At 45.0% G+C, this 25,855-nt stretch overlaps 1 protein-coding gene across 7 annotated transcripts in view; it reads right to left on the reverse strand.

Moving 5' to 3' along the window:
* pde10a (phosphodiesterase 10A) overlaps positions 1 to 25,855 on the reverse strand; it is a 158,252-nt gene that overhangs the window by 14,575 nt on the left and 117,822 nt on the right. For 5 of the 7 annotated variants that reach the window (XM_045702323.1, XM_045702324.1, XM_045702322.1 and 2 more), the window contains 10 exons: positions 25,195 to 25,335; positions 22,480 to 22,641; positions 20,681 to 20,731; positions 15,876 to 15,934; positions 15,547 to 15,598; positions 13,442 to 13,584; positions 9,386 to 9,478; positions 8,800 to 8,986; positions 6,671 to 6,813; positions 2,911 to 2,994 (listed from right to left, as the gene is read on the reverse strand). In XM_045702323.1, coding sequence (XP_045558279.1) covers positions 2,911 to 2,994; positions 6,671 to 6,813; positions 8,800 to 8,986; positions 9,386 to 9,478; positions 13,442 to 13,584; positions 15,547 to 15,598; positions 15,876 to 15,934; positions 20,681 to 20,731; positions 22,480 to 22,641; positions 25,195 to 25,335 — 1,115 coding nt within the window. The remainder of the gene's footprint in view (positions 1 to 2,910; positions 2,995 to 6,670; positions 6,814 to 8,799; positions 8,987 to 9,385; positions 9,479 to 13,441; positions 13,585 to 15,546; positions 15,599 to 15,875; positions 15,935 to 20,680; positions 20,732 to 22,479; positions 22,642 to 25,194; positions 25,336 to 25,855) is intronic. The other 2 variants (XM_045702326.1, XM_045702325.1) reach the window with 2 other exon arrangements.

Here is a 25,855-nt window from a genome sequence, read left to right on the forward strand (position 1 = left end):
GGAGAGGGAGAGAGGACGGAGAGGGAGAGAGGACGGAGAGGGAGACAGGACGGAGAGGGAGAGAGGACGGAGAGGGAGAGGACAGAGAGGGAGAGAGGACGGAGAGGGAGAGAGGGACGGAGAGGGAGAGAGGGACGGAGAGGGAGAGAGGACGGAGAGGGAGAGAGGACGGAGAGGGAGAGGGACGGAGAGGGAGAGAGGACGGAGAGGGAGAGAGGACGGAGAGGGAGAGGACGGAGAGGGAGAGAGGACGGAGAGGGAGACAGGACGGAGAGGACGGAGAGGGCGAGAGGACGGAGAGGACGGAGAGGGAGACAGGACGGAGAGAGGACGGAGAGGGAGAGAGGACGGAGAGGGAGAGAGGACGGAGAGAGGACGGAAAGGGAGAGGACGTAGAGGGAGAGGACAGAGAGGGAGAGAGGACGGAGAGGGAGAGAGGACAGAGAGGACGGAGAGAGGACGGAGAGGGAGAGGACGGAGAGGGAGACAGGACGGAGAGGACGGAGAGGGAGAGAGGACGGAGAGGGAGAGGACGGAGAGGGAGATGACGGAGAGGGAGAGAGGACGGAGAGGGAGAGGAGGGAGAGGGAGAGAGAAAGGCAAAGTATTTAACAGGTATAATAGTATTTATTCTGTCCTCAGATTAAGATCAAAGCATTTATAAGTAATATTCTTAAAGAATCGATGTGTATATATGACAACTTCATTTATCTTGTAGAATCTACGTGTTTATATGACTAAATTCATTTATCTTGTAGAATCTATGGGTACAGTATATATGACTAAATTAATTTATCTTGTAGAATCCATGTGTTTATATGACCAAGTTAACTGAGCCACATGGGAAACGTCTGGCTCAGTTGGTAGAGCATGATGTTTGCAACGTCAGGGTTGTGGGTTCGATTCCCACGGGGGACCAGTACGAAAAAAAAAATAATAATGTATGCGCTCACTACTGTAAGTCGCTCTGGATAAGAGCATCTGCTAAATTACTAAAATGTAATGTAAATGTAAGTTAATTTATCTTGTAGAATCTATGTGTTTATATGACTAAATTCATTTATCTCGTAGAATCTATGGGTACAGTATATATGACTAAATGAATTTATCTTATAGAATCTATGTGTTTATATGACTAAATTCATTTATCTCGTAGAATCTATGGGTACAGTATATATGACTAAATTAATTTATCTTATAGAATCTATGGGTATACAGTGGGGGAAAAAAGTATTTGATCCCCTGCTGATTTTGTACGTTTGCCCACTGACAAAGAAAGGATCAGTCTATAATTTTAATGGTAGGTTTATTTGAACAGTGAGAGACAGAATAACAACAACAAAATCCAGAAAAACACATGTCAAAAATGTTATAAATTGATTTGCATTTTAATGAGGGAAATAAGTATTTGACCCCCTCTCAATCAGAAAGATTTCTGGCTCCCAGGTGTCTTTTATACAGGTAACGAGCTGAGATTGGGAGCACACTCTTAAAGGGAGTGCTCCTAATCTCAGCTTGTTACCTGTATAAAAGACACCTGTCCACAGAAGCAATCAATCAATCAGATTCCAAACTCTCCACCATGGCCAAGACTAAAGAGCTCTCCAAGGATGTCAAGGACAAGATTGTAGACCTACACAAGGCTGGAATGGGCTACAAGACCATCGCCAAGCAGCTTGGTGAGAAGGTGACAACATTTGGTGCGATTATTCGCAAATGGAAGAAACACAAAAGAACTGTCAATATCCCTCGGCCTGGGGCTCCATGCAAGATCTCACCTCGTGGAGTTGCAATGATCATGAGAATGGTGAGGAATCATCCCAGAACTACACGGGAGGATCTTGTCAATGATTTTAAGGCAGCTGGGACCATAGTCACCAAGAAAACAATTGGTAACACACTACGCCATGAAGGACTGAAATCCTGCAGCGCCCGCAAGGTCCCCCTGCTCAAGAAAGCACATATACATACCCGTCTGAAGTTTGCCAATGAACATCTGAATGACTCAGAGGACAACTGGTGAAAGTGTTGTGGTCAGGTGAGACCAAAATGGAGCTCTTTGACATCAACTCAACTCGCCGTGTTTGGAGGAGGAGGAATGCTGCCTATGACCCCAAGAACACCATCTCCACCGTCAAACATGGAGGTGGAAACATTATGCTTTGGGGGTGTTTTTCTGCTAAGGGGACAGGACAACTTCACCGCATCAAAGGGACGATGGACGGGGCCATGTACCGTCAAATCTTGAGTGAGAACCTCCTTCCCTCAGCCAGGGCATTGAAAATGGGTCGTGGATGGGTATTCCAGCATGGCAATGACCCAAAACACATGGCCAAGGCAACAAAGGAGTGGCTCAAGAAGAAGCACATTAAGGTCCTGGAGTGGCTTAGCCAGTCTCCAGACCTTAATCCCATAGAAAATCTGTGGAGGGAGCTGAAGGTTCGGGTTGCCAAACGTCAGCCTCGAAACCTTAATGCAAAGAGGAGTGGGACAAAATCCCTCCTGAGATGTGTGCAAACCTGGTGGCCAACTACAAGAAACGTCTGACCTCTGTGATTGCCAACAAGGGTTTTGCCACCAAGTACTAAGTCATGTTTTGCAGAGGGGTCAAATACTTATTTCCCTCATTAAAATGCTAATCATTTTCATAACATTTTTGACACACGTTTTTCTGGATTTTTTTGTTGTTATTCTGTCTCTCACTGTTCAAATAAACCTACCATTAAAATTATAGACTGACCATTTCTTTGTCAGTGGGCAAACGTACAAAATCAGCAGGGGATCAAATACTTTTTTCCCCCACTGTATATGACTAACTTAAATTTGTCCCGTAGAATCTATGGGTTTATTTGACTAAGTTAATTCCCTGATGACAAGCAGCTGTAAATGTCCCAGAGGACCTATACGTACCTGGTCTCTCCACATGAGTTGTGGACCATGTAAACAAAGACAGCTGGCCACAGCTCCTCAAACTGACTAATGTCAAAATGAAACCTGAAGGAGGGAGGGAGAGAGAGAGGGAGCCTCTTAGATTATGATGGCCCTGCAGTGTGTGTGTGTGTGTGTGTGTGTGTGTGTGTGTGTGTGTGTGTGTGTGTGTGTGTGTGTGTTTTTTGTGAAAAAGAGAGAAAGGCAGACTAGCTGTAGATCTATCAGGGCTGAAACACGCACACACACAGGGTCCGGCCCCCTTCCTTCCTGCTCTGGGCATTCTCTCCTGTCTGTCTGCGTCAGGACCGTCTCTCTCCTGTCTGTCTGCGTCAGGACCGTCTCTCTCCTGTCTGTCTGCGTCAGGACCGTCTCTCTCCTGTCTGTCTGCGTCAGGACCGTCTCTCTCCTGTCTGTCTGAGTCAGGACCGTCTCTCTCCTGTCTGTCTGCGTCAGGACCGTCTCTCTCCTGTCTGTCTGCATCGGGGCCGTCTCTCTCCTGTCTGTCTGCGTCAGGACCGTCTCTCTCCTGTCTGTCTGCGTCAGGACCGTCTCTCTCCTGTCTGTCTGCGTCAGGACCGTCTCTCTCCTGTCTGTCTGCGTCGGGACCGTCTCTCTCTTGTCTGTCTGCGTCAGGACCGTCTCTCTCCTGTCTGTCTGCGTCGGGACCGTCTCTCTCCTGTCTGTCTGCGTCAGGACCGTCTCTCTCCTGTCTGTCTGCGTCGGGACCGTCTCTCTCCTGTCTGTCTGGGTCGGGGCCGTCTCTCTCCTGTCTGTCTGCGTCAGGACCGTCTCTCTCCTGTCTGTCTGCGTCAGGACCGTCTCTCTCCTGTCTGTCTGCGTCGGGGCCGTCTCTCTCCTGTCTGTCTGCGTCAGGACCGTCTCTCTCCTGTCTGTCTGCGTCAGGACCGTCTCTCTCCTGTCTGTCTGCGTCAGGACCGTCTCTCTCCTGTCTGTCTGCGTCAGGACCGTCTCTCTCCTGTCTGTCTGCGTCAGGACCGTCTCTCTCCTGTCTGTCTGCGTCGGGACCGTCTCTCTCCTGTCTGTCTGGGTCGGGACCGTCTCTCTCCTGTCTGTCTGCGTCAGGACCGTCTCTCTCCTGTCTGTCTGCGTCAGGACCGTCTATCTCCTGTCTGTCTGCGTCAGGACCGTCTCTCTCCTGTCTGTCTGCGTCAGGACCGTCTCTCTCCTGTCTGTCTGGGTCGGGGCCGTCTATCTCCTGTCTGTCTGCGTCAGGACCGTCTCTCTCCTGTCTGTCTGGGTCGGGGCCGTCTCTCTCCTGTCTGTCTGCGTCAGGACCGTCTCTCTCCTGTCTGTCTGCGTCGGGACCGTCTCTCTCCTGTCTGTCTGCGTCAGGACCGTCTCTCTCCTGTCTGTCTGCGTCAGGACCGTCTCTCTCCTGTCTGTCTGCGTCAGGACCGTCTCTCTCCTGTCTGTCTGCGTCAGGACCGTCTCTCTCCTGTCTGTCTGCGTCAGGACCGTCTCTCTCCTGTCTGTCTGCGTCGGGACCGTCTCTCTCCTGTCTGTCTGCGTCAGGACCGTCTCTCTCCTGTCTGTCTGCGTCAGGACCGTCTCTCTCCTGTCTGTCTGCGTCAGGACCGTCTCTCTCCTGTCTGTCTGCATCGGGGCCGTCTCTCTCCTGTCTGTCTGCGTCAGGACCGTCTCTCTCCTGTCTTTCTGCGTCAGGACCGTCTCTCTCCTGTCTGTCTGCATCGGGGCCGTCTCTCTCCTGTCTTTCTGCGTCAGGACCGTCTCTCTCCTGTCTGTCTGCATCGGGGCCTTCTCTCTCCTGTCTGTCTGCGTCAGGACCGTCTCTCTCCTGTCTGTCTGCGTCAGGACCGTCTCTCTCCTGTCTGTCTGCGTCAGGACCGTCTCTCTCCTGTCTGTCTGCGTCGGGACCGTCTCTCTCCTGTCTGTCTGGGTCGGGGCCGTCTCTCTCCTGTCTGTCTGCGTCAGGACCGTCTCTCTCCTGTCTGTCTGCGTCAGGACCGTCTCTCTCCTGTCTGTCTGCGTCAGGACCGTCTCTCTCCTGTCTGTCTGCGTCGGGACCGTCTCTCTCCTGTCTGTCTGCGTCAGGACCGTCTCTCTCCTGTCTGTCTGCGTCAGGACCGTCTCTCTTCTGTCTGTCTGCGTCAGGACCGTCTCTCTCCTGTCTGTCTGCGTCAGGACCGTCTCTCTCCTGTCTGTCTGGGTCGGGACCGTCTCTCTTCTGTCTGTCTGGGTAGGGGCCGTCTCTCTCCTGTCTGTCTGCGTCAGGACCGTCTCTCTCCTGTCTGTCTGCGTCGGGACCGTCTCTCTCCTGTCTGTCTGGGTCGGGGCCGTCTCTCTCCTGTCTGTCTGCGTCAGGACCGTCTCTCTCCTGTCTGTCTGCGTCAGGACCGTCTCTCTCCTGTCTGTCTGCGTCAGGACCGTCTCTCTCCTGTCTGTCTGCGTCAGGACCGTCTCTCTCCTGTCTGTCTGCGTCAGGACCGTCTCTCTCCTGTCTGTCTGCGTCAGGACCGTCTCTCTCCTGTCTGTCTGCGTCAAGGACCGTCTCTCTCCTGTCTGTCTGCGTCAGGACTGTCTCTCTCCTGTCTGTCTGCGTCGGGACCGTCTCTCTCCTGTCTCTCTGCGTCAGGACCGTTTCTCTCCTGTCTGTCTGTCCTTCAGAAGAGAGCTGGGTGTCACTCGGGTCTGGACTGTGTCTGCGTCAAGGCCGTCTCTCTCTCTTAAGAGACAGAAATGGGTTTAAAGAAAACAAATCCTATTTGAACCCCTGTCTGCTCCAAGAAACATGGCTGATGATGAGAATACCAGAACAGGCAGGTTATGGTGTATGAACATTGGGAGATAAGAGGCAGGTTATGGTGTATGAACATTGGGAGGTAAGAGGCAGGTTATGATGAATGAACATTGGGAGATAAGAGGCAGGTTATGGTGTATGAACATTGGGTGATAAGAGGCAGGTTATGGTGTATGAACATTGGGAGATAAGAGGCAGGTTATGGTGTATGAACATTGGGAGATAAGAGGCAGGTTATGGTGTATGAACATTGGGAGATAAGAGGCAGGTTATGGTGTATGAACATTGGGAGATAAGAGGCAGGTTATGGTGTATGAACATTGGGAGATAAGAGGCAGGTTATGGTGTCAAAACATTGAGTGTATGAACATTGGGAGATCAATGGATTGGGTAGGTCAGAGGACATTATCTCTTTGTATAGGGGTGTTAGGGTTAGACACTCACAGTTCTATCTCTTTGTATAGGGGTGTTAGGGTTAGACACTCACAGTTCTATCTCTTTGTATAGGGGTGTTAGGGTTAGACACTCACAGTTCTATCTCTTTGTATAGGGGTGTTAGGGTTAGACACTCACAGTTCTATCTCTTTGTATAGGGGTGTTAGGGTTAGACATTCACAGTTCTATCTCTTTGTATAGGGGTGTTAGGGTTAGACACTCACAGTTCTATCTCTTTGTATAGGGGTGTTAGGGTTAGACACTCACAGTTCTATCTCTTTGTATAGGGGTGTTAGGGTTAGACACTCACAGTTCTATCTCTTTGTATAGGGGTGTTAGGGTTAGACACTCACAGTTCTATCTCTTTGTATAGGGGTGTTAGGGTTAGACACTCACAGTTCTATCTCTTTGTATAGGGGTGTTAGGGTTAGACACTCACAGTTCCATCTCTTTGTATAGGGGTGTTAGGGTTAGACACTCACAGTTCTATCTCTTTGTATAGGGGTGTTAGGGTTAGACACTCACAGTTCTATCTCTTTGTATAGGGGTGTAGGCAGGTCCAGCTTCGTGAGGGTCTTCCACTCTTCTGAAGTACAGATACTGTGGTAGGACAACTTCTCCATGGTTACCCTGTAGATACACTCAGAGTGCCTGATCCGGTGGTACATCTGGACAGACAGACACACACACACACACAGACAGACAGACACACAGACAAAGAGAGACAGACAGTCTTTCAAACTCTTGGCGTTGCCGTTGAGAGTCGTGTTGATCCCCCGTCCTTGGCACCAAAGCTTCTTTCTCCCCTCTTTCCCCTCTCTCCTCTTCCCTCTCCTCTCTCCTCTTCCCTCTCCTCTCTCTCCCCTCTCTCCTATTCCCTCTCCTCTCTCTTCCCCTCACTCCTCTTCCCTCTCTTCTCTCCTCTTCCCTATCCCCTTTCTCCTCTTCCCTCTCCTCTCTCTCCCCTCTCTCCTCTTCCCTCTCCTCTCTCTTCCCCTCACTCCTCTTCCCTCTCTTCTCTCCTCTTCCCTATCCTCTCTCCCCTCTCTCCTCTTCCCTATCCTCTCTCCCCTCTCTCCTCTTCCCTCTCCTCTCTCTCCCCTCTCTCCTCTTCCCTCTCTTCCCCTCACTCCTCTTCCCTCTCTTCTCTCCTCTTCCCTATCCTCTCTCCCCTCTCTCCTCTTCCCTCTCCTCTCTCTCCCCTCTCTCCTCTTCCCTCTCTTCCCCTCACTCCTCTTCCCTCTCTTCTCTCCTCTTCCCTATCCCCTTTCTCCTCTTCCCTCTCCTCTCTCCCCTCTCTCCTCTTCCCTCTCCTCTCTCCCTCTTCCCTCTCTTCTCTCCTCTTCCCTCTCCTCTCTCCCTCTTCCCTCTCTTCTCTCCTCTTCCCTCTCTCCTCTTCCCTCTCCCTCTTTCTCCTCTTCCCTCTCCTCTCTCTTCCCCCTTCTCCCTCTCTCTCTCTCCTCTTCCCTCTCTTCTCTCCTCTTCCCTCTCCTCTCTCTTCCCCTCTCTCTCCTCTTCCCTCTCCTCTCTTTCCCCTCTCTCCTATTCCCTCTCCTCTCTCCTCTTCCCTCTGCTTTCTCTCCTCTTCCCTCTCCTCTCTCCTCTCCTCTCTCTCCCCTTCTCTAGTGGCGAACTGCAGTTTAGCGAGGCCCTCCTGCAAGGTCAAAGCTAAACATTTTTTTGATTTTTTGTTGTTGTTGAAAACAACTAACTTGCAGTTCTACACATCTTGCCATGAGGGTGAGAGAAAATTGCATCGTTTTAAAGCAAATTTCCTGTAATTCTAAATGTTTTGACTTGGCTTATGGCATGTTCATAATTATGCTATCTGGAGAAGGCCCTCCAGAGCTCGTGGACCACCCTGCACTGTGTGGGCTGCAGTACTAGTGCCCAGCTGCCTCCTCTTCTCTGCTCTCCTCTCCTAACTCCTCCCATCTCTCATCTCTCCCATTTGGACCCCCCCCTTCTTGTGCGACACACTTGCGCAGGAGCCTGCGTCACCATGGTGATGAGCCACGTTAATATTTTACCCACCCAAGCCGCTCCACTGTCACCCGTCATCATCCTCCCAGCCGGAGGATTTATGTTGAGCAGTATCTCATGCCTCCTGCCTCTAGATGTGTGTGTGTGTGTGTGTGTGTGTGTGTGTGTGTGTGTGTGTGTGTGTGTGTGTGTGTGTGTGTGTGTGTGTGTGTGTTACACCTTTAGGTAAGTCATTTTGCCTGGCTGGAGATGCATCTGTTGTGGTGGAGGGAAGGGAAGGTGTGGGGGTTTGGGGTCTGCATGTGTACAGCCTTGCTGTCCTACTCCAGATGCTTCACAACGTCTTGGGGAGACACAGCTCAAAGATATGTCAGTGTTCAGTCCCAATAGGCCTTTGGGGCGAGACACAGCTAAACAGTCAAGCCTTTAGTCATTCTGATTCATGATTTTACTGTGTCTAATATTGGCCCTTGATACATGGTGTCTGCACATTGTACAGTTCAGAGTTATTGTCAATTCATAACTGAATTGAGATTCGCTGATTTGAATTGAAAGAAAAACTCACATTTTTTCCTGGAGTATATCCTGAATGTAATGTATGTGGCTTGTTTTGTCTAACACAAAATAATATATATTTAGATAAAAATATAAATTTGACACAAAACACTCACGTTGGCACAGTGCAAGGCTAGAGCACAGAAGACGGCGAACATCTTGAAGTTGTTCTCGTCTGTTTTGGTGAAGGCACTTCCACTCAGCTTGTTAACCATCTGTACGACCCCTATTACGGTCCCCCTGGAAACGATGGGCATGCATAGGATGTTCCGCGTGGTATAGCCCGTATAGAGGTCTACCTCTCTGTGAAGTGGGGGGGGGTAAAATGTAACACGGAATTCATCTTGACATAATGCCATAATAGTGTTTAATCATTAGACTTATATTCCACTAAACTACATCAAGGCTCAGGCTGACGTTGTGTATTACAACGAGCTAGACGTGAAAAGCCTTGTTCCACTTCTGTTGGTGCCACCTCCTAAGAAAATATTGGGCATGACAATGACATTAGGACTTGGCAAGACGCCATAATTAGAGCTGGGATAATGGCTAGCATCGGACTACTCTGAGGGTTACTTAAACCACGTTCACAAATAAAGTAGACAAGGGGAGGGTCTTAAATGGCACCCTATCTATATGGATCTGGTCAAAAGTAGTGCACTATATAGGGAATAGGGTGCCGTGGTAAAATGGGAGTTTTACCTATTAAAGCGTGGGTCTGCATAGGCATCTGGGATGTTAAGGACCTCCCCGGTCCGTGCCACTTGGCCCGCTATACCTTTCTCTATAGAAAACCTGGGAGAGTACAAGACAGAAGAGCGCTGGTGGTTACAACCATACACATAGATTTGGGGAACGGACGTTATACTTCCCTGTTCTAAAGATTCTAGTTTCCTTGTTCTAGAGATTCTAGTTTCCTTGTTCTAGGGATTCTAGTTTCCTTGTTCTAGAGATTCTAGTTTCCTTGTTCTAGGGATTCTAGTTTCCTTGTTCTAGAGATTCTAGTTTCCTTGTTCTAGAAATTCTAGTTTTCCCGTTCTAGAGATTCTAGTTTCCCTGTTCTAAAGATTCTAGTTTCCCTGTTTTAGGGATTCTAGTTTTCCCGTTCTAGAGATTCTAGTTTCCCTGTTCTAGGGATTCTAGTTTCCTTGTTCTAGGGATTCTAGTTTCCTCGTTCTAGAGATTCTAGTTTTCCCGTTCTAGAGATTCTAGTTTCCCTGTTCTATGGATTCTCGTTTCCTGTTCTATGGATTCTAGATTCTCTGTTCTAGGGATTCTAGTTTCCCTGTTCTAGGGATTCTAGTTTCCTGTTCTAGGGATTCTAGTTTCTCTGTTCTAGGGATTCTAGTTTCCCTGTTCTATGGATTCTAGTTTCCTGTTCTATGGATTCTAGTTTCCTGTTCTAGGGATTCTAGTTTCTCTGTTCTAGAGATTCTAGTTTCCCTGTTCTAGAGATTCTAGTTTCCCTGTTCTAGGGATTCTAGTTTCTCTGTTCTAGGGATTCTAGTTTCCTGTTCTACCGATTCTAGTTTCCCTGTTCTATGGATTCTAGTTTCCTGTTCTAGGGATTCTAGTTTCTCTATTCTAGGGATTCTAGTTTCCTTGTTCTATGGATTCTAGTTTCCTTGTTCTAGGGATTCTAGTTTCCTGTTCTAGGGATTCTAGTTTCCCTGTTCTATGGATTCTCGTTTCCCTGTTCTATGGATTCTAGTTTCCTTGTTCTAGGATTTTAGTTTCCCTGTTCTAGGGATTCTAGTTTCCTTGTTCTATGGATTCTAGTTTCCTTGTTCTAGGGATTCTAGTTTCCTGTTCTAGGGATTCTAGTTTCCCTGTTCTATGGATTCTCGTTTCCCTGTTCTATGGATTCTAGTTTCCTTGTTCTAGGATTTTAGTTTCCCTGTTCTAGGGATTCTAGTTTCCTTGTTCTATGGATTCTAGTTTCCTGTTCTAGGGATTCTAGTTTTCCTGTTCTATGGATTCTAGTTTCCCTGTTCTATGGATTCTAGTTTCCTGTTCTAGGGATTCAAGTTTCCCTGTTCTATGGATTCTAGTTTCCCTGTTCTATGGATTCTAGTTTCCCTGTTCTATGGATCTAGTTTCCTTGTTCTAGGATTTTAGTTTCCCTGTTCTAGGGATTCTAGTTTCCCTGTTCTAGGGATTCTAGTTTCCTTGTTCTAGGATTTTAGTTTCCCTGTTCTAGGATTTTAGTTTCCCTGTTCTATGGATTCTAGTTTCCCTGTTCTAGGATTCTAGTTTCCCTGTTCTATGGATTCTAGTTTCCTGTTCTAGGGATTCTAGTTTCCCTGTTCTAGGGATTCTAGTTTTCCCATTCTAGGGATTCTAGTTTCTTTGTTCTAGGGATTCTAGTTTACCCATTCTAGGGATTCTAGTTTTCCCTTTCTAGAGATCCTAGTTTCCCTGTTCTAGGGATTCTAGTTTCCTTGTTCTAGGATTTTAGTTTCCCTGTTCTAGGGATTCTAGTTTCCTTGTTCTATGGATTCTAGTTTCCTTGTTCTAGGGATTCTAGTTTCCTGTTCTAGGGATTCTAGTTTCCCTGTTCTATGGATTCTCGTTTCCCTGTTCTATGGATTCTAGTTTCCTTGTTCTAGGATTTTAGTTTCCCTGTTCTAGGGATTCTAGTTTCCTTGTTCTATGGATTCTAGTTTCCTGTTCTAGGGATTCTAGTTTTCCTGTTCTATGGATTCTAGTTTCCCTGTTCTATGGATTCTAGTTTCCTGTTCTAGGGATTCAAGTTTCCCTGTTCTATGGATTCTAGTTTCCCTGTTCTATGGATTCTAGTTTCCCTGTTCTATGGATTCTAGTTTCCTTGTTCTAGGATTTTAGTTTCCCTGTTCTAGGGATTCTAGTTTCCCTGTTCTAGGGATTCTAGTTTCCTTGTTCTAGGATTTTAGTTTCCCTGTTCTAGGATTTTAGTTTCCCTGTTCTATGGATTCTAGTTTCCCTGTTCTAGGATTCTAGTTTCCCTGTTCTATGGATTCTAGTTTCCTGTTCTAGGGATTCTAGTTTCCCTGTTCTAGGGATTCTAGTTTTCCCATTCTAGGGATTCTAGTTTCTTTGTTCTAGGGATTCTAGTTTACCCATTCTAGGGATTCTAGTTTTCCCTTTCTAGAGATCCTAGTTTCCCTGTTCTAGGGATTCTAGTTTCCTTGTTCTAGGATTTTAGTTTCCCTGTTCTAGGGATTCTAGTTTCCTTGTTCTAGGATTCTAGTTTCCTTGTTCTAGGATTCTAGTTTCCTTGTTCTAGGATTCTAGTTTCTCTGTTCTAGGGATTCTAGTTTCCTTGTTCTAGGATTTTAGTTTCCCTGTTCTATGGATTCTAGTTTCCCCGTTCTAGGATTTTAGTTTCCCCGTTCTATGGATTCTAGTTTCCCTGTTCTAGGGATTTTAGTTTCCCTGTTCTAGGATTTTAGTTTCCCTGTTCTAGGGATTCTAGTTTCCCTGTTCTAGGGATTCTAGTTTCCCTGTTCTAGGGATTCTAGTTTCCCTGTTCTAGGGATTCTAGTTTTCCCATTCTAGGGATTCTAGTTTCCTTGTTCTAGGGATTCTAGTTTTCCCCGTTCTAGGGATTCTACTTCCTTGTTCTAATGGTTCTAGTTTCCCCGTTCTAGGGATTCTAGTTTTCCCGTTCTAGAGATTCTAGTTTCCCTGTTCTAGGGATTCTAGTTTCCCGTTCTAGGGATTCTAGTTTCCTTGTTCTAGAGATTCTAGTTTCCCTGTTCTAGGGATTCTAGTTTCCCGTTCTAGAGATTCTAGTTTCCCTGTTCTAGGGATTCTAGTTTCCCGTTCTAGGGATTCTACTTCCTTGTTCTAATGGTTCTAGTTTCCCTGTTCTAGGGATTCTAGTTTTCCCGTTCTAGAGATTCTAGTTTCCCTGTTCTAGGGATTCTAGTTTCCCGTTCTAGGGATTCTAGTTTCCTTGTTCTAGGGATTCTAGTTTTCCCGTTCTAGGGATTCTAGTTTCCCGTTCTATGGATTCTAGTTTTCCCGTTCTAGGGATTCTAGTTTCCCGTTCTATGGATTCTAGTTTTCCCGTTCTAGAGATTCTAGTTTTCCCGTTCTAGGGATTCTAGTTTTCCCGTTCTAGAGATTCTAGTTTTCCCATTCTAGGGATTCTACTTCCTTGTTCTAATGGTTCTAGTTTCCCTGTTCTAGGGATTTTAGTTTCCCTGCTCTGGGGATTCTAGTTTCCCTGTCAGAGAATCGTTCACATGATCACTAGTCAATTCAACATAACCCGTCAGAGAATCATTCACATGATCACAAGTCAATTCAACATAAGCGTCAGAGAATCGTTCACATGATCACAAGTCAATTCAACACAACCCGTCAGAGAATCGTTCACATGATCACTAGTCAATTCAACATAAGCCGTCAGAGAATCGTTCACATGATCACTAGTCAATTCAACACAACCCACCAGTGAATCGTTCACATGATCACTAGTCAATTCAACATAACACGTCCGAGAATCATTCAGATGATCACAAGTCAATTCAACACAACCCGCCAGAGTCGTTCAGATGATCACAAGTCAATTCAACATAAACCGTCAGAGAATCGTTCAGATGATCACAAGTCAATTCAACATAACCTGTCAGAGAATCGTTCACTTGATCACAAGTCAATTCAACATAACCTGCCAGAGAATCGTTCACATGATCACAAGTCAATTCAACACAACCATAGAGCTCAGTCATGCAACAATAGAGCAGTAAAAGTATCGATCATGACCCTTACCTAATCTCTTTGGTTTTCCTGAAGACAGGTTTGCCCTCGTTCTCCTCCCCGATGTCAAACAGGTCTGAGTACAGTTCTTTGTTATTGTGGTCCACCTGGAACAGTGCACATCTATCCGCATTCACCAGGTTTTTTGCATATATCTGAAACACAACACCACGATAAACATAGTACACAGAAAGACATACGGTACACAGAAAAACATACGGTACACAGAAAGACATACGGTACACAGAAAAAGATACGGAACACAGAAAATCATACGATACACAGACACAGAAAAACATACGATACACAGAAAGACATACGGTACACAGAAAGACATACGGTACACAGAAAGACATACACAGACACAGAAAGACATACGGTACACAGAAAGACATACGGTACACAGAAAGACATACGGTACACAGAAAGACATACACAGACACAGAAAGACATATGGTACACAGAAAGACATACACAGACACAGAAAGACATACGGTACACAGAAAGACATACGGTACACAGAAAGACATACGGTACACAGAAAGACATACGGTACACAGAAAGACATACGGTACACAGAAAGACATACACAGACACAGAAAGACATACGGTACACAGAAAGACATACACAGACACAGGGGCGAATTATAACTTCTATTTCCATTAATATTAATGCATGAGAAAATTAACATTTTACTTAGTCTTTAAAGTGGAAGTTAGGATTCACGTCGCGGTTAGTTTTAATCATAAACCAATACAGAATAACCTTTTATACTGTACACGTTAGTAAGACTATGCAAGTTAAAGTTACATAAGAGTCAGGCAAAACAAAACAAAACAGAACAGGAAATGGCTCAGTATTACCACACACTATATTAGCTGTGATGACACCAGTGGCTCGCGACAATACAATATACAAGAGGCTATGGTCCATTTCCTGCCTGACTACATTGTAGACGCACGCCGGATCTCACAACGCCTGGATAGGATTTTAACATATCAGGTAGTGCTGAGCGATTTGTGCTTTTTGAATTCGGTTTGGTTTTGTTTAGATTATAAAACAATAAATCACAGTTTTCGATTTTGGTTTTGATATTTTATTTACATTATATGCACTTTGTATTCTGTGGGTTGAATGCTGTAACAACACAGAATAAAACAATGAATAAAAGTCCCCATGATGGTAGTGACTGTCCATTACTGCTCATCACTTATTAACCATCATTTATTCACATTACTTTAATAAAATATTCCAGTTGTTGTGTATATTCCAGTTGCTGTGTATATTCCAGTTGTAGTCTATATTCCAGTTGTAGTGTATATTCCATGTGTTTTATTTGATGTCTTTATTATTTCATTCCAAGTCATCTCATCTCTATAGAACTGCTGTCTGACAAAAATCACTATTTTATTTGTTCTTCAAAGTAAAAAGGTATTATTTTATGACTGCTGAGTACCATCTATCAATCATTTAGATGATGTATTTCCAGGTAGAGATACCTCACTAATCTCTGTCCCTCCTGATCGCACGTCTCTTTTCTCTCTCTCTGTGTCTTCCCCACACTAACCTGACAACTAGGCGCGCAATGGATTATGGTCATTGTAGTCAATTACCATGTTTTCTGATTTAAACGATGTAGAATATTGACCAGTTGGAAACTACAACTCCCTACTACATTGCACAGTTTGGGCTTGATCTGATTAATCTCTAGAGAAACTGTAGTGCAATGTGCGCTTTGAGCTCACAAAAAAAAGAAGAAAGACATATGGTACACATTCAAATAATTGAACTGACTTTGGTCAATTAGTTGTTTAAAAACAGAAAATATTTAATAACGCAATCTGATGCCCGACTGCACAGTCGAGGACGTGTCACGCAACCATTGGTTGATGCAATGAAACGCCTGTGCATCTAGTTGGGCGGGAACCCGACCAATGTCACCACAACACAACACACCTCTCCTGACCTCACACACATTCTAGGCAACCATGATGGACTTGGGCCAGAAATTGTTGGAAGTTGAAGTCCCTTCTATGAAATAGCATGCAGCTCTACAAATAAAAACAGACACAAAATAAACTAAATAACTAAATAGACACACAAAATAGAAACATACCATTATATGTTCAAGTAGAGAATCTATTGCCACAATGTTGTCAAAGTACGTTCTGTTGGAGAAAGAGAGAGAATGATAATGGGTTAAAGAGCAGAGTTTCTTCATCCTGGTCCTGGGGAACTAAAGGGATGTATATTTTGGTATTTGCCCCGAGTATGAAACACACGATTCCATTAATCAACTCATTATCCAATCTTTGATTAGTGCGAACCAGGTGAGTAGTGCTAGGGAAAAACACTGGTGGAGATGACTGGATTGTATCCATTCACTTTATGATGTAATATTGTGTCTTTGAAACATCTGGTAGGAAGTCATTGAGACAGACTTACTTTGACACATCTAGCAGGAAGTCATTGAGTTCGGTCTGTTTGGCTAGGCCTCTGCACACCTGGCGATACAAAAACAACACGTCAGATATTCAGCTTTCAAACTAACGTCAACGATCTTACGCTAACAGTTAATTAGCACTTTTGTTTATGTGTCAATAGCAGGATTACAGAGAGCGAGACAGAGCGAGAGAGACAGGAAGAAGGGGGAGAGAAAGAAAGAAAGACAGTGGGCCTCTCATATTTCTGTCTGTGGACAGAGACTCCATTGTTTAATGTCAGTGCAGACAACTGTCTTGATATCTGATGTAACACAATGGTGTTCCTGTGGACAGACGTGAGATGCACTGGGACACTGTGATCCAGGATCTATTGGGACACTACGATCCAGGGATGCATTGGGACACTGTGATCCAGGATGCATTGGGACACTACGATCCAGGATGCATTGGGACACTGTGATCCAGGATGCATTGGGACACTGTGATCCAGGATGCATTGGGACACTGTGATCCAGGATGCATTGGGACACTGTGATCCAGGATGCATTGGGACACTACGATCCAGGATGCATTGGGACACTGTGATCCAGGATGCATTGGGACACTACGATCCAGGATGCATTGGGACACTACGATCCAGGATGCATTGGGACACTGTGATCCAGGATGCATTGGGACACTGCGATCCAGGATGCATTGGGACACTGTGATCCAGGATGCATTGGGACACTACGATCCAGGATGCATTGGGACACTGTGATCCAGGATACATTGGGACACTGCGATCCAGGATGCATTGGGACACTACGATCCAGGATGTATTGGGACACTGTGATCCAGGATGCATTGGGACACTACGATCCAGGATGCATTGGGACACTACGATCCAGGATGCATTGGGACACTGCGATCCAGGATGCATTGGGACACTGTGATCCAGGATGCATTGGGACACTGCGATCCAGGATGCATTGGGACACCGCGATCCAGGATGCATTGGGACACTGCGATCCAGGATGCATTGGGACACTACGATCCAGGATGCATTGGGACACTGTGATCCAGGATGCATTGGGACACTACGATCCAGGATGCATTGGGACACTGTGATCCAGGATGAATTGGGACACTACGATCCAGGATGCATTGGGACACTGTGATCCAGGATGCATTGGGTCACTGCGATCCAGGATGCATTGGGACACCGCGATCCAGGATGCATTGGGACACTGCGATCCAGGATGCATTGGGACACTACGATCCAGGATGCATTGGGACACTGTGATCCAGGATGAATTGGGACACTACGATCCAGGATGCATTGGGACACTGTGATCCAGGATGCATTGGGACACTGCGTGTGAGACGTTGTGCTATGTACTATAGCTCTCAGTAGCAACGGTTCATGTAGATACAAACAACAATGCTGAACAGGCCATAACGACGTCCCCTGGGAGGGCCAATGTGTTAAAGGCTGTAGGGTTGATTAGACTGAGGCTAACTGGTGGCCTAGTCACAGTAGAGTTCAGTTCACATAAACACCATCAGGGGACACAACCAGAACAAACACACGTATGAAAGTGTACAATGAGTGTTTTTAGAGCCAATTACGTATTTAAATACCCCAAAATATATATATAAAAAATATTAAATACCCTAAAATATATTTAAAAAATATATGTTTTATTGCCATATACATGTACACTGGATAGATGCAGTGTAATGTGTTGTTTTACAGGGTCAGCCATAGTAGTATGATAGGTGTTGTTTTACAGGGTCAGCCATAGTAGTATGATAGGTGTTGTTTTACAGGGTCAGCCATAGTAGTATGATAGGTGTTGTTTTACAGGGTCAGCCATAGTAGTATGATAGGTGTTGTTTTACAGGGTCAGCCATAGTAGTATGATAGGTGTTGTTTTACAGGGTCAGCCATAGTAGTATGATAGGTGTTGTTTTACAGGGTCAGCCATAGTAGTATGATAGGTGTTGTTTTACAGGGTCAGCCATAGTAGTAGTATGATAGGTGTTGTTTTACAGGGTCAGCCATAGTAGTATGATAGGTGTTGTTTTACAGGGTCAGCCATAGTAGTATGATAGGTGTTGTTTTACAGGGTCAGCCATAGTAGTATGATAGGTGTTGTTTTACAGGGTCAGCCATAGTAGTATGATAGGTGTTGTTTTACAGGGTCAGCCATAGTAGTATGATAGGTGTTGTTTTACAGGGTCAGCCATAGTAGTATGATAGGTGTTGTTTTACAGGGTCAGCCATAGTAGTATAATAGGTGTTGTTGTACAGGGTCAGTCATAGTAGTATGATAGGTGTTGTTTTACAGGGTCAGTCATAGTAGTATGATAGGTGTTGTTTTACAGGGTCAGCCATAGTAGTATAATAGGTGTTGTTTTACAGGGTCAGCCATAGTAGTATGATAGGTGCAGTGTAATGTGTTGTTTTACAGGGTCAGCCATAGTAGTATAATAGGTGTTGTTTTACAGGGTCAGCCATAGTAGTATGATAGGTGTTGTTTTACAGGGTCAGCCATAGTAGTATAATAGGTGTTGTTTTACAGGATCAGCCATAGTAGTATGATATGTGTTGTTTTACAGGGTCAGCCATAGTAGTATAATAGGTGTTGTTTTACAGGATCAGCCATAGTAGTATGATAGGTGCAGTGTAATGTGTTGTTTTACAGGGTCAGCCATAGTAGTATGATAGGTGCAGTGTAATGTGTTGTTTTACAGGGTCAGCCATAGTAGTATAATAGGTGTTGTTTTACAGGGTCAGCCATAGTAGTATGATAGGTGTTGTTTTACAGGGTCAGCCATAGTAGTATGATAGGTGCAGTGTAATGTGTTGTTTTACAGGGTCAGCCATAGTAGTATAATAGGTGTTGTTTTACAGGGTCAGCCATAGTAGTATGATAGGTGCAGTGTAATGTGTTGTTTTACAGGATCAGCCATAGTAGTATGATAGGTGCAGTGTAATGTGTTGTTTTACAGGGTCAGCCATAGTAGTATGATAGGTGTTGTTTTACAGGGTCAGCCATAGTAGTATGATAGGTGCAGTGTAATGTGTTGTTTTACAGGGTCAGCCATAGTAGTATGATAGGTGTTGTTTTACAGGGTCAGCCATAGTAGTATGATAGGTGTTGTTTTACAGGATCAGCCATAGTAGTATGATAGGTGCAGTGTAATGTGTTGTTTTACAGGGTCAGCCATAGTAGTATGATAGGTGTTGTTTTACAGGATCAGCCATAGTAGTATGATAGGTGCAGTGTAATGTGTTGTTTTACAGGGTCAGCCATAGTAGTATGATAGGTGCAGTGTAATGTGTTGTTTTACAGGGTCAGCCATAGTAGTACTTAGGGATAAGTGCCTTGCTCAAGGGCACATCAACAGATTTGTCACCTTTTCAGCTGGGGTATTCGAACCAGCAACCTTTCAGTTACTGGCCAAATACTCCAGGCTATTACTGTATGTTCACAGCAGACACAACCCTGTCCCAATGACCAGACACCACGCTGTCCCAATGACCACAGGCACAACCCTGTCCCAATGACCACAGACATTACCCTGTCCCAATGACCACAGACATTACCCTGTCCCAATGACCAGACACCACCCTGTCCCAATGACCAGACACAACCCTGTCCCAATGACCACAGACACAACCCTGTCCCAATGACCAGACACCAACCTGTCCCAATTACCAGACACCACCCTGTCCCAATGACCAGACACCAACATGTCCCAATGACCAGACACCACCCTGTCCCAATGACCAGACACCAACATGTCCCAATTACCAGACACCAATCTGTCCCAATGACCAGACACCACCCTGTCCCAATGACCAGACACCAACCTGTCCCAATTACCAGACACCACCCTGTCCCAATGACCACAGACATTACCCTGTCCCAATGACCAGACACCACCCTGTCCCAATGACCAGACACAACCCTGTCCCAATGACCACAGACACAACCCTGTCCCAATGACCAGACACCAACCTGTCCCAATTACCAGACACCACCCTGTCCCAATGACCAGACACCAACATGTCCCAATGACCAGACACCACCCTGTCCCAATGACCAGACACCAACATGTCCCAATTACCAGACACCAATCTGTCCCAATGACCAGACACCACCCTGTCCCAATGACCAGACACCAACCTGTCCCAATTACCAGACACCACCCTGTCCCAATGACCACAGGCACCACCCTGTCCCAATGACCAGACACCACCCTGTCCCAATGACCAGACACCACCCTGTCCCAATGACCAGACACCACCCTGTCCCAATGACCACAGACACCAACCTGTCCCAATGACCACAGACACCACCCTGTCCCAATGACCAGACACCACCCTGTCCCAATGACCAGACACCAACCTGTCCCAATGACCACAGACACCAACCTGTCCCAATGACCACAGACACCAACCTGTCCCAATGACCACAGACACCACCCTGTCCCAATGACCACAGACACCACCCTGTCCCAATGACCAGACACCACCCTGTCCCAATGACCAGACACCACCCTGTCCCAATGACCAGACACCACCCTGTCCCAATGACCAGACACCACCCTGTCCCAATGACCAGACACCACCCTGTCCCAATGACCAGACACCACCCTGTCCCAATTACCAGACACCACCCTGCTCCTTATCAAGCATGCATCAGAAGTGTGTTATCGAGCTTTTGTAACCAAATACACCTGACACATCACATACAGGAAACATTTCTTATGAATGAAAAAAAGTATATATATGTCAAATAATCCAATGCTCACCTGTACTTGGTGAATAGCTACAGATGCCCATGCTAAATTCGCCGTTGCAACCTTTAAGAACATTGTTATTATTTATATATTTATTTCACAGGAACAACGCACATAAATGAACATTTCTGTAAATGTGCCATATTTAGCCAGCTGGCTAGTTTTCTTCTGTATTTCCTGGGCAGATAAAATTTTTATTTTTTTGCATCACAAACATTTTGCATTAAGAATAAATACAAATATACAACAAAAAAAATAACAGTCCCAAAATGGCCTTTAAAATAACAGAAGCTAAAAAATTATTATAATTTAAAAAAAATGTAGCCTATATGTATTTATATTTGACAGTAGGGATATTTATTAATAGACATATAAACTGAACTATCATATGGATATGAGTAAGATCCACCATAAGCAGTATTCCTGGTATTCCAATTTCACATTCCCATGTGTGTCCTCATCATGTGTGTTTATCCAACCTAATGCCCTCTCCAATAATGACTGGTACATAATATCCCAGTAGGCAAAACGGGTTGAAAAGACGTCATTACAACACAATTATGGTGACGTTCTTACAACGCTATTGCGAACATCTTTTCCCGCTGGGTAGTCATATAATTAACCCCTCAGTGCCTGTCACCTAAACGTGTCTATCTGTCCTCTGATGGGCTCATTAGGAGCTAATAGCAGAGTTGCAAAACCTTGGTCTGGTCGTCAAGGACTCACTGGCCGCTGCTCTCCTTACGAACTAATGGAGTTATAACAGGAAGTCATTGTCTAGTCCTTATAAACTAATGGAGTTATAACAGGAAGTCACTGTCTAGTCCTTACGAACTAATGGAGCTATAACAGGAAGTCACTGTCTAGTCCTTATAAACTAATGGAGCTATAACAGGAAGTCATTGTCTAGTCCTTACAAACTAATGGAGCTATAACAGGAAGTCATTGTCTAGTCCTTACGAACTAATGGAGCTATAACAGGAAGTCATTGTCTAGTCCTTACGAACTAATGGAGCTATAACAGGAAGTCATTGTCTAGTCCTTACGAACTAATGGAGCTATAACAGGAAGTCATTGTCTAGTCCTTACGAACTAATGGAGCTATAACAGGAAGTCATTGTCTAGCCCTTATGAACTAATGGAGCTATAACAGGAAACCATTGTCTAGCCCTTATGAACTAATGGAGCTATAACAGGAAGTCATTGTCTAGCCCGTATGAACGAATGGAGCTATAACAGGAAGTCCTTGCCTAGCTCTTATAAACTAATGGAGCTATAACAGGAAGTCATTGTCTAGCCCTTATGAACTAATGGAGCTATAACAGGAAGTCCTTGCCTAGCCCTTATAAACTAATGGAGCTATAACAGGAAGTCATTGTCTAGCCCTTATGAACTAATGGAGCTATAACAGGAAGTCATTGTCTAGCCCTTATGAACTAATGGAGCAAAAACAGGAAGTCATTGCCTAGCTCTTATAAACTAATGGAGCTATAACAGGAAGTCATTGCCTAGCTCTTAGCCTCTGCTGAGTCCCCAACAACTGGATGTTGTGGTTTTCAGGGGAAATGGAAAGAGAGCATGTGACAAAACCTCAGCTTTTGGACAATATCAAAGTAACACTCCATCTTAACTCCTCCACATTTACTGGATTGGTCGAACACTGCAGAAGAGAACCTCCCCCGACAGGATCTGGTTTCATGTGTTTATTTTACGTCTGCTCCATAGGTTAGCTAGATGTAGACAGTCAAATCACCTCTAAGGCTGTTTGTGTGTGTGTCTGTGCGTGGGTGCGTGCTTGTGTGCGTGTGTACCTCCTGGTTGCTGATATTGAAGGGCTCGTGGCCCCTGTGCCGATGCAGCTCCAGGATAGCTATGAGGTCACCGATGGCCGTGAGGATGGGTAGGCACAGGACAGAGTAAACATGAATCCCTGAGTCTGAGTCCTGCCCTGTGCCTTCAGGGAAACGCTCATCCTGGAGAGAGAGCGAGAAGAGGAAGAGCGAGAGAGAGGCGAGGAAGAGAGAGAAAGGAGAGGAAAGGAAGAGAGAGAGAGGACAAGCGAGGGAGAGAGAGAGAGAGAGAGAGAGAGAGCGAGAGAGAGGACGAGACAGAGAGAAAGAAAGAGACGGAACGAGAGAGAGAGAAAGAGAGAGAGGTTAGATTAGAGGTCAGAGGTTAGGTGGCACGTGTTAAGGGTGGTGAGGATGAGAAGGCACAGGACAATGTGAACACGAATCCCTGTGTCTGAATCCCTGAGTCTGAATTCCTGTGTCTGTATCCCTGAGTCTGAATCCCTGTGTCGTGCAGCACAGCACAAAGCATTTGAAATAAAACATATACAATCTGAACCAAATACTTTGGGAAGTTTGATTAATTATGCATTATGCATTAGGGTTAGGGTTAGTGTTTTGGGTTAGGATAAGGGTTAGTGTTTTGGGTTAGGGTAAGGGCTAGTGTTTTGGGTTAGGGTAAGGGTTAGTGTTTTGGGTTAGGGTAAGGGTAATGGTTAGTGTTTTGGTTTAGTGTTTTGGGTTAGTGTTTTGGTTTAGTGTTTTGGGTTAGGATAAGGGTTAGTGTTTTGGGTTAGGGTAAGGGTTAGAGTTTTGGGTTAGGGTAAGGGTTAGTGTTTTGGGTTAAGGTAAGAGTTAGTGTTTTGGTTTAGTGTTTTGGGTTAGGATAAGGGTTAGTGTTTTGGGTTAGGTAAGGGTTAGTGTTTTGGGTCAGAGTTAGTGTTTTGGGTTAGTGTTTTGGGTTAGGATAAGGGTTAGTGTTTTGGGTTAGGATAAGGTTTAGTGTTTTCATGTTTGGGTAAGAGTTAGTATTTTGGGTTAGGGTAAGGGTTAGTGTTTTGGGGTTAGGATAAGGGTTAGTGTTTTTACGTTAGGTTAGGGGTTAGTGTTTTAGGTTAGGGGTTAGTGTTTTGGCTTAGGGTAAGGGTTAGTGTTTTGGGTTAGGGTAAAGGTTAGTGTTTTGGGTTAGGTTAAGGGTTAATGTTTTGGGTTAGGATAAGGGTTACGGTTTTGGGCTAGGATAAGAGTTAGGGTTTTTGGGTTAGGGTTAGTGTTTTTAGTTTGGGTTAGGGTTTTGGGTTAGTGATTTGGGTTAGTGTTTTGGGTTAGGATACAGATTAGTGTTTTCAGGTTTGGGTAATGGTTATTGTTTTGGGTTAGAGTTAGTATTTTGGTTTAGGGTAAGAGTTAGTGTTTAGGGGTTAGGTTAAGGGTTAGTGTTTTTAGGTTAGGGTTAGTGTTTTGGGTTAGGGTAAGGGTTAGTGTTTTGGGTTAGAGTTAGGGTTAGTGTTTTGGTTTAGTGTTTTGGGTTAGGATAAGGGTTAGTGTTTTGGGTTAGGATAAGGGTTAGTGTTTTGGGTTAAGGTAAGGGTTAGTGTTTTGGTTTAGTGTTTTGGGTTAGAATAAGGGTTAGTGTTTTGGGTTAGGGTAAAGGTTAGTGTTTTGGGTCAGGGTTAGTGTTTTGGGTTAGGATAAGGGTTAGTGTTTTGGGTTAGGATAAGGTTTAGTGTTTTCATGTTTGGGTAAGGGTTAGTGTTTTGGGTTAGAGTTAGTATTTTGGGTTAGGGTAAGAGTTAGTGTTTAGGGGTTAGGTTAAGGGTTAGTGTTTTTAGGTTTGGGTTAGTGTTTTGGGTTAGGGTAAGGGTTATTGTTTTGGGTTAGAGTTAGGGTTAGTGTTTTGGGTTAGTGTTAGGGTTTTTGGTTAGGGTTAGGGTAAGGGTTCGTTTTTTGGGGTTAGGGTAAGGGTTAGTGTTTTGGGTTAGGGTAAGGATTACGGTTTTGGGTTAGGGTAAGGATTATGGATTTTGGGTTAGTGTTTTTCGTTAGGGTTAGGGTAAGGGTTAGTTTTTTAGGTTAGGGTTAGTGTTTTTGTTAGGGTTAGGGTTTTCGGTTAGTGTTTTGGGTTTGTGTTTTGGGGTTAGGATAAGGGTTAGTGTTTTTAGGTTAGGTTAGGGGTTAGTGTTTTGGGTTAGGCTTAGTGTTTAGGGTAAGGGTTAGTGTTATGGGTTAGAGTTAGGGTTAGTGTTTTGGGTTAAGGTTAAGGGTTAGTGTTTAGGGTAAGGGTTATTGTTTTGGGTTAGAGTTAGGGTTGTTGTGTTAGGGTTAGAATTTTGGGTTAGGGTAAGGATTAGGGTTGTTGGGTTAGGGTTAGTGTTTTTGGTTAGGGTTAGTGTTTTGGGTTAGGGTTAGTGTTTTGGGTTAGGGTAAGGATTAGGGTTGTTGGGTTAGGGTTAGTGTTTTGGGTTAGGGTTAGTGTTTTAGGTTAGGGTTAGTGTTTTGGGTTAAGGTAAGGATTAGGGTTGTTGGGTTAGGGTTAGTGTTTTGGGTTAGGGTTAGTGTTTTGGGTTAGGGTAAGGATTAGGGTTGTTGGGTTAGGGTTAGTGTTTTGGGTTAGGGTAAGGATTAGGGTTGTTGGGTTAGGGTTAGTGTTTTGGGTTAGGGTTAGTGTTTTGGGTTAGGGTTAGTGTTTTGAGTTAGGGAAAGGGTTAGGTGTATTTATAGTATGCTGAATCTCACCCCTGTGATGTCCTCTACTAGCAGTATTTTGCGTGTTGTGGCGACATGAGCGGCGATGGTGGTCCCAAACGTGATGGGACCAGCTGGGATGAGGGTGGGAGGACCGTCCTTAGCCCCCGCCGGTTTAAACAAACACAAGCTCTGAGGAAGGATCAGAGAGAGATGAACACGGATACACTCAATCAGGAAGGACCAGAGAGGAACACGGATACACTCAATCAGGAAGGACCAGAGAGGAACACGGATACAGTCAATCAGGAAGGACCAGAGAGAGATGAACACGGATACAGTCAATCAGGAAGGACCAGAGAGAGATGAACATGGATACAGTCAATCAGGAAGGACCAGAGAGGAACACGGATACACTCAATCAGTCACTTGCTATACCCTACATCACGTTAGTCATGTAGCAGACAATGTTACCCAGAGCCACGTAAAGTAGTACATTCATGTTAAAATAGCTAGGTGAGACGACCACCTATCCCAGTTACGTACAGTAGTACATTCCTGTTAAAATAGCTAGGTGAGACGACCACCTATCCCAGTTACGTACAGTAGTACATTCCTGTTAAAATAGCTAGGTGAGACGACCACCTATCCCAGTTACGTACAGTAGTACATTCATGTTAACCTGTTAGGGCTAGGGGGCAGTATTGACATG

The sequence above is a fragment of the Salmo salar genome, chromosome ssa19 (assembly GCF_905237065.1).
Source record: "Salmo salar chromosome ssa19, Ssal_v3.1, whole genome shotgun sequence".
Taxonomy (NCBI): domain Eukaryota; kingdom Metazoa; phylum Chordata; class Actinopteri; order Salmoniformes; family Salmonidae; genus Salmo; species Salmo salar.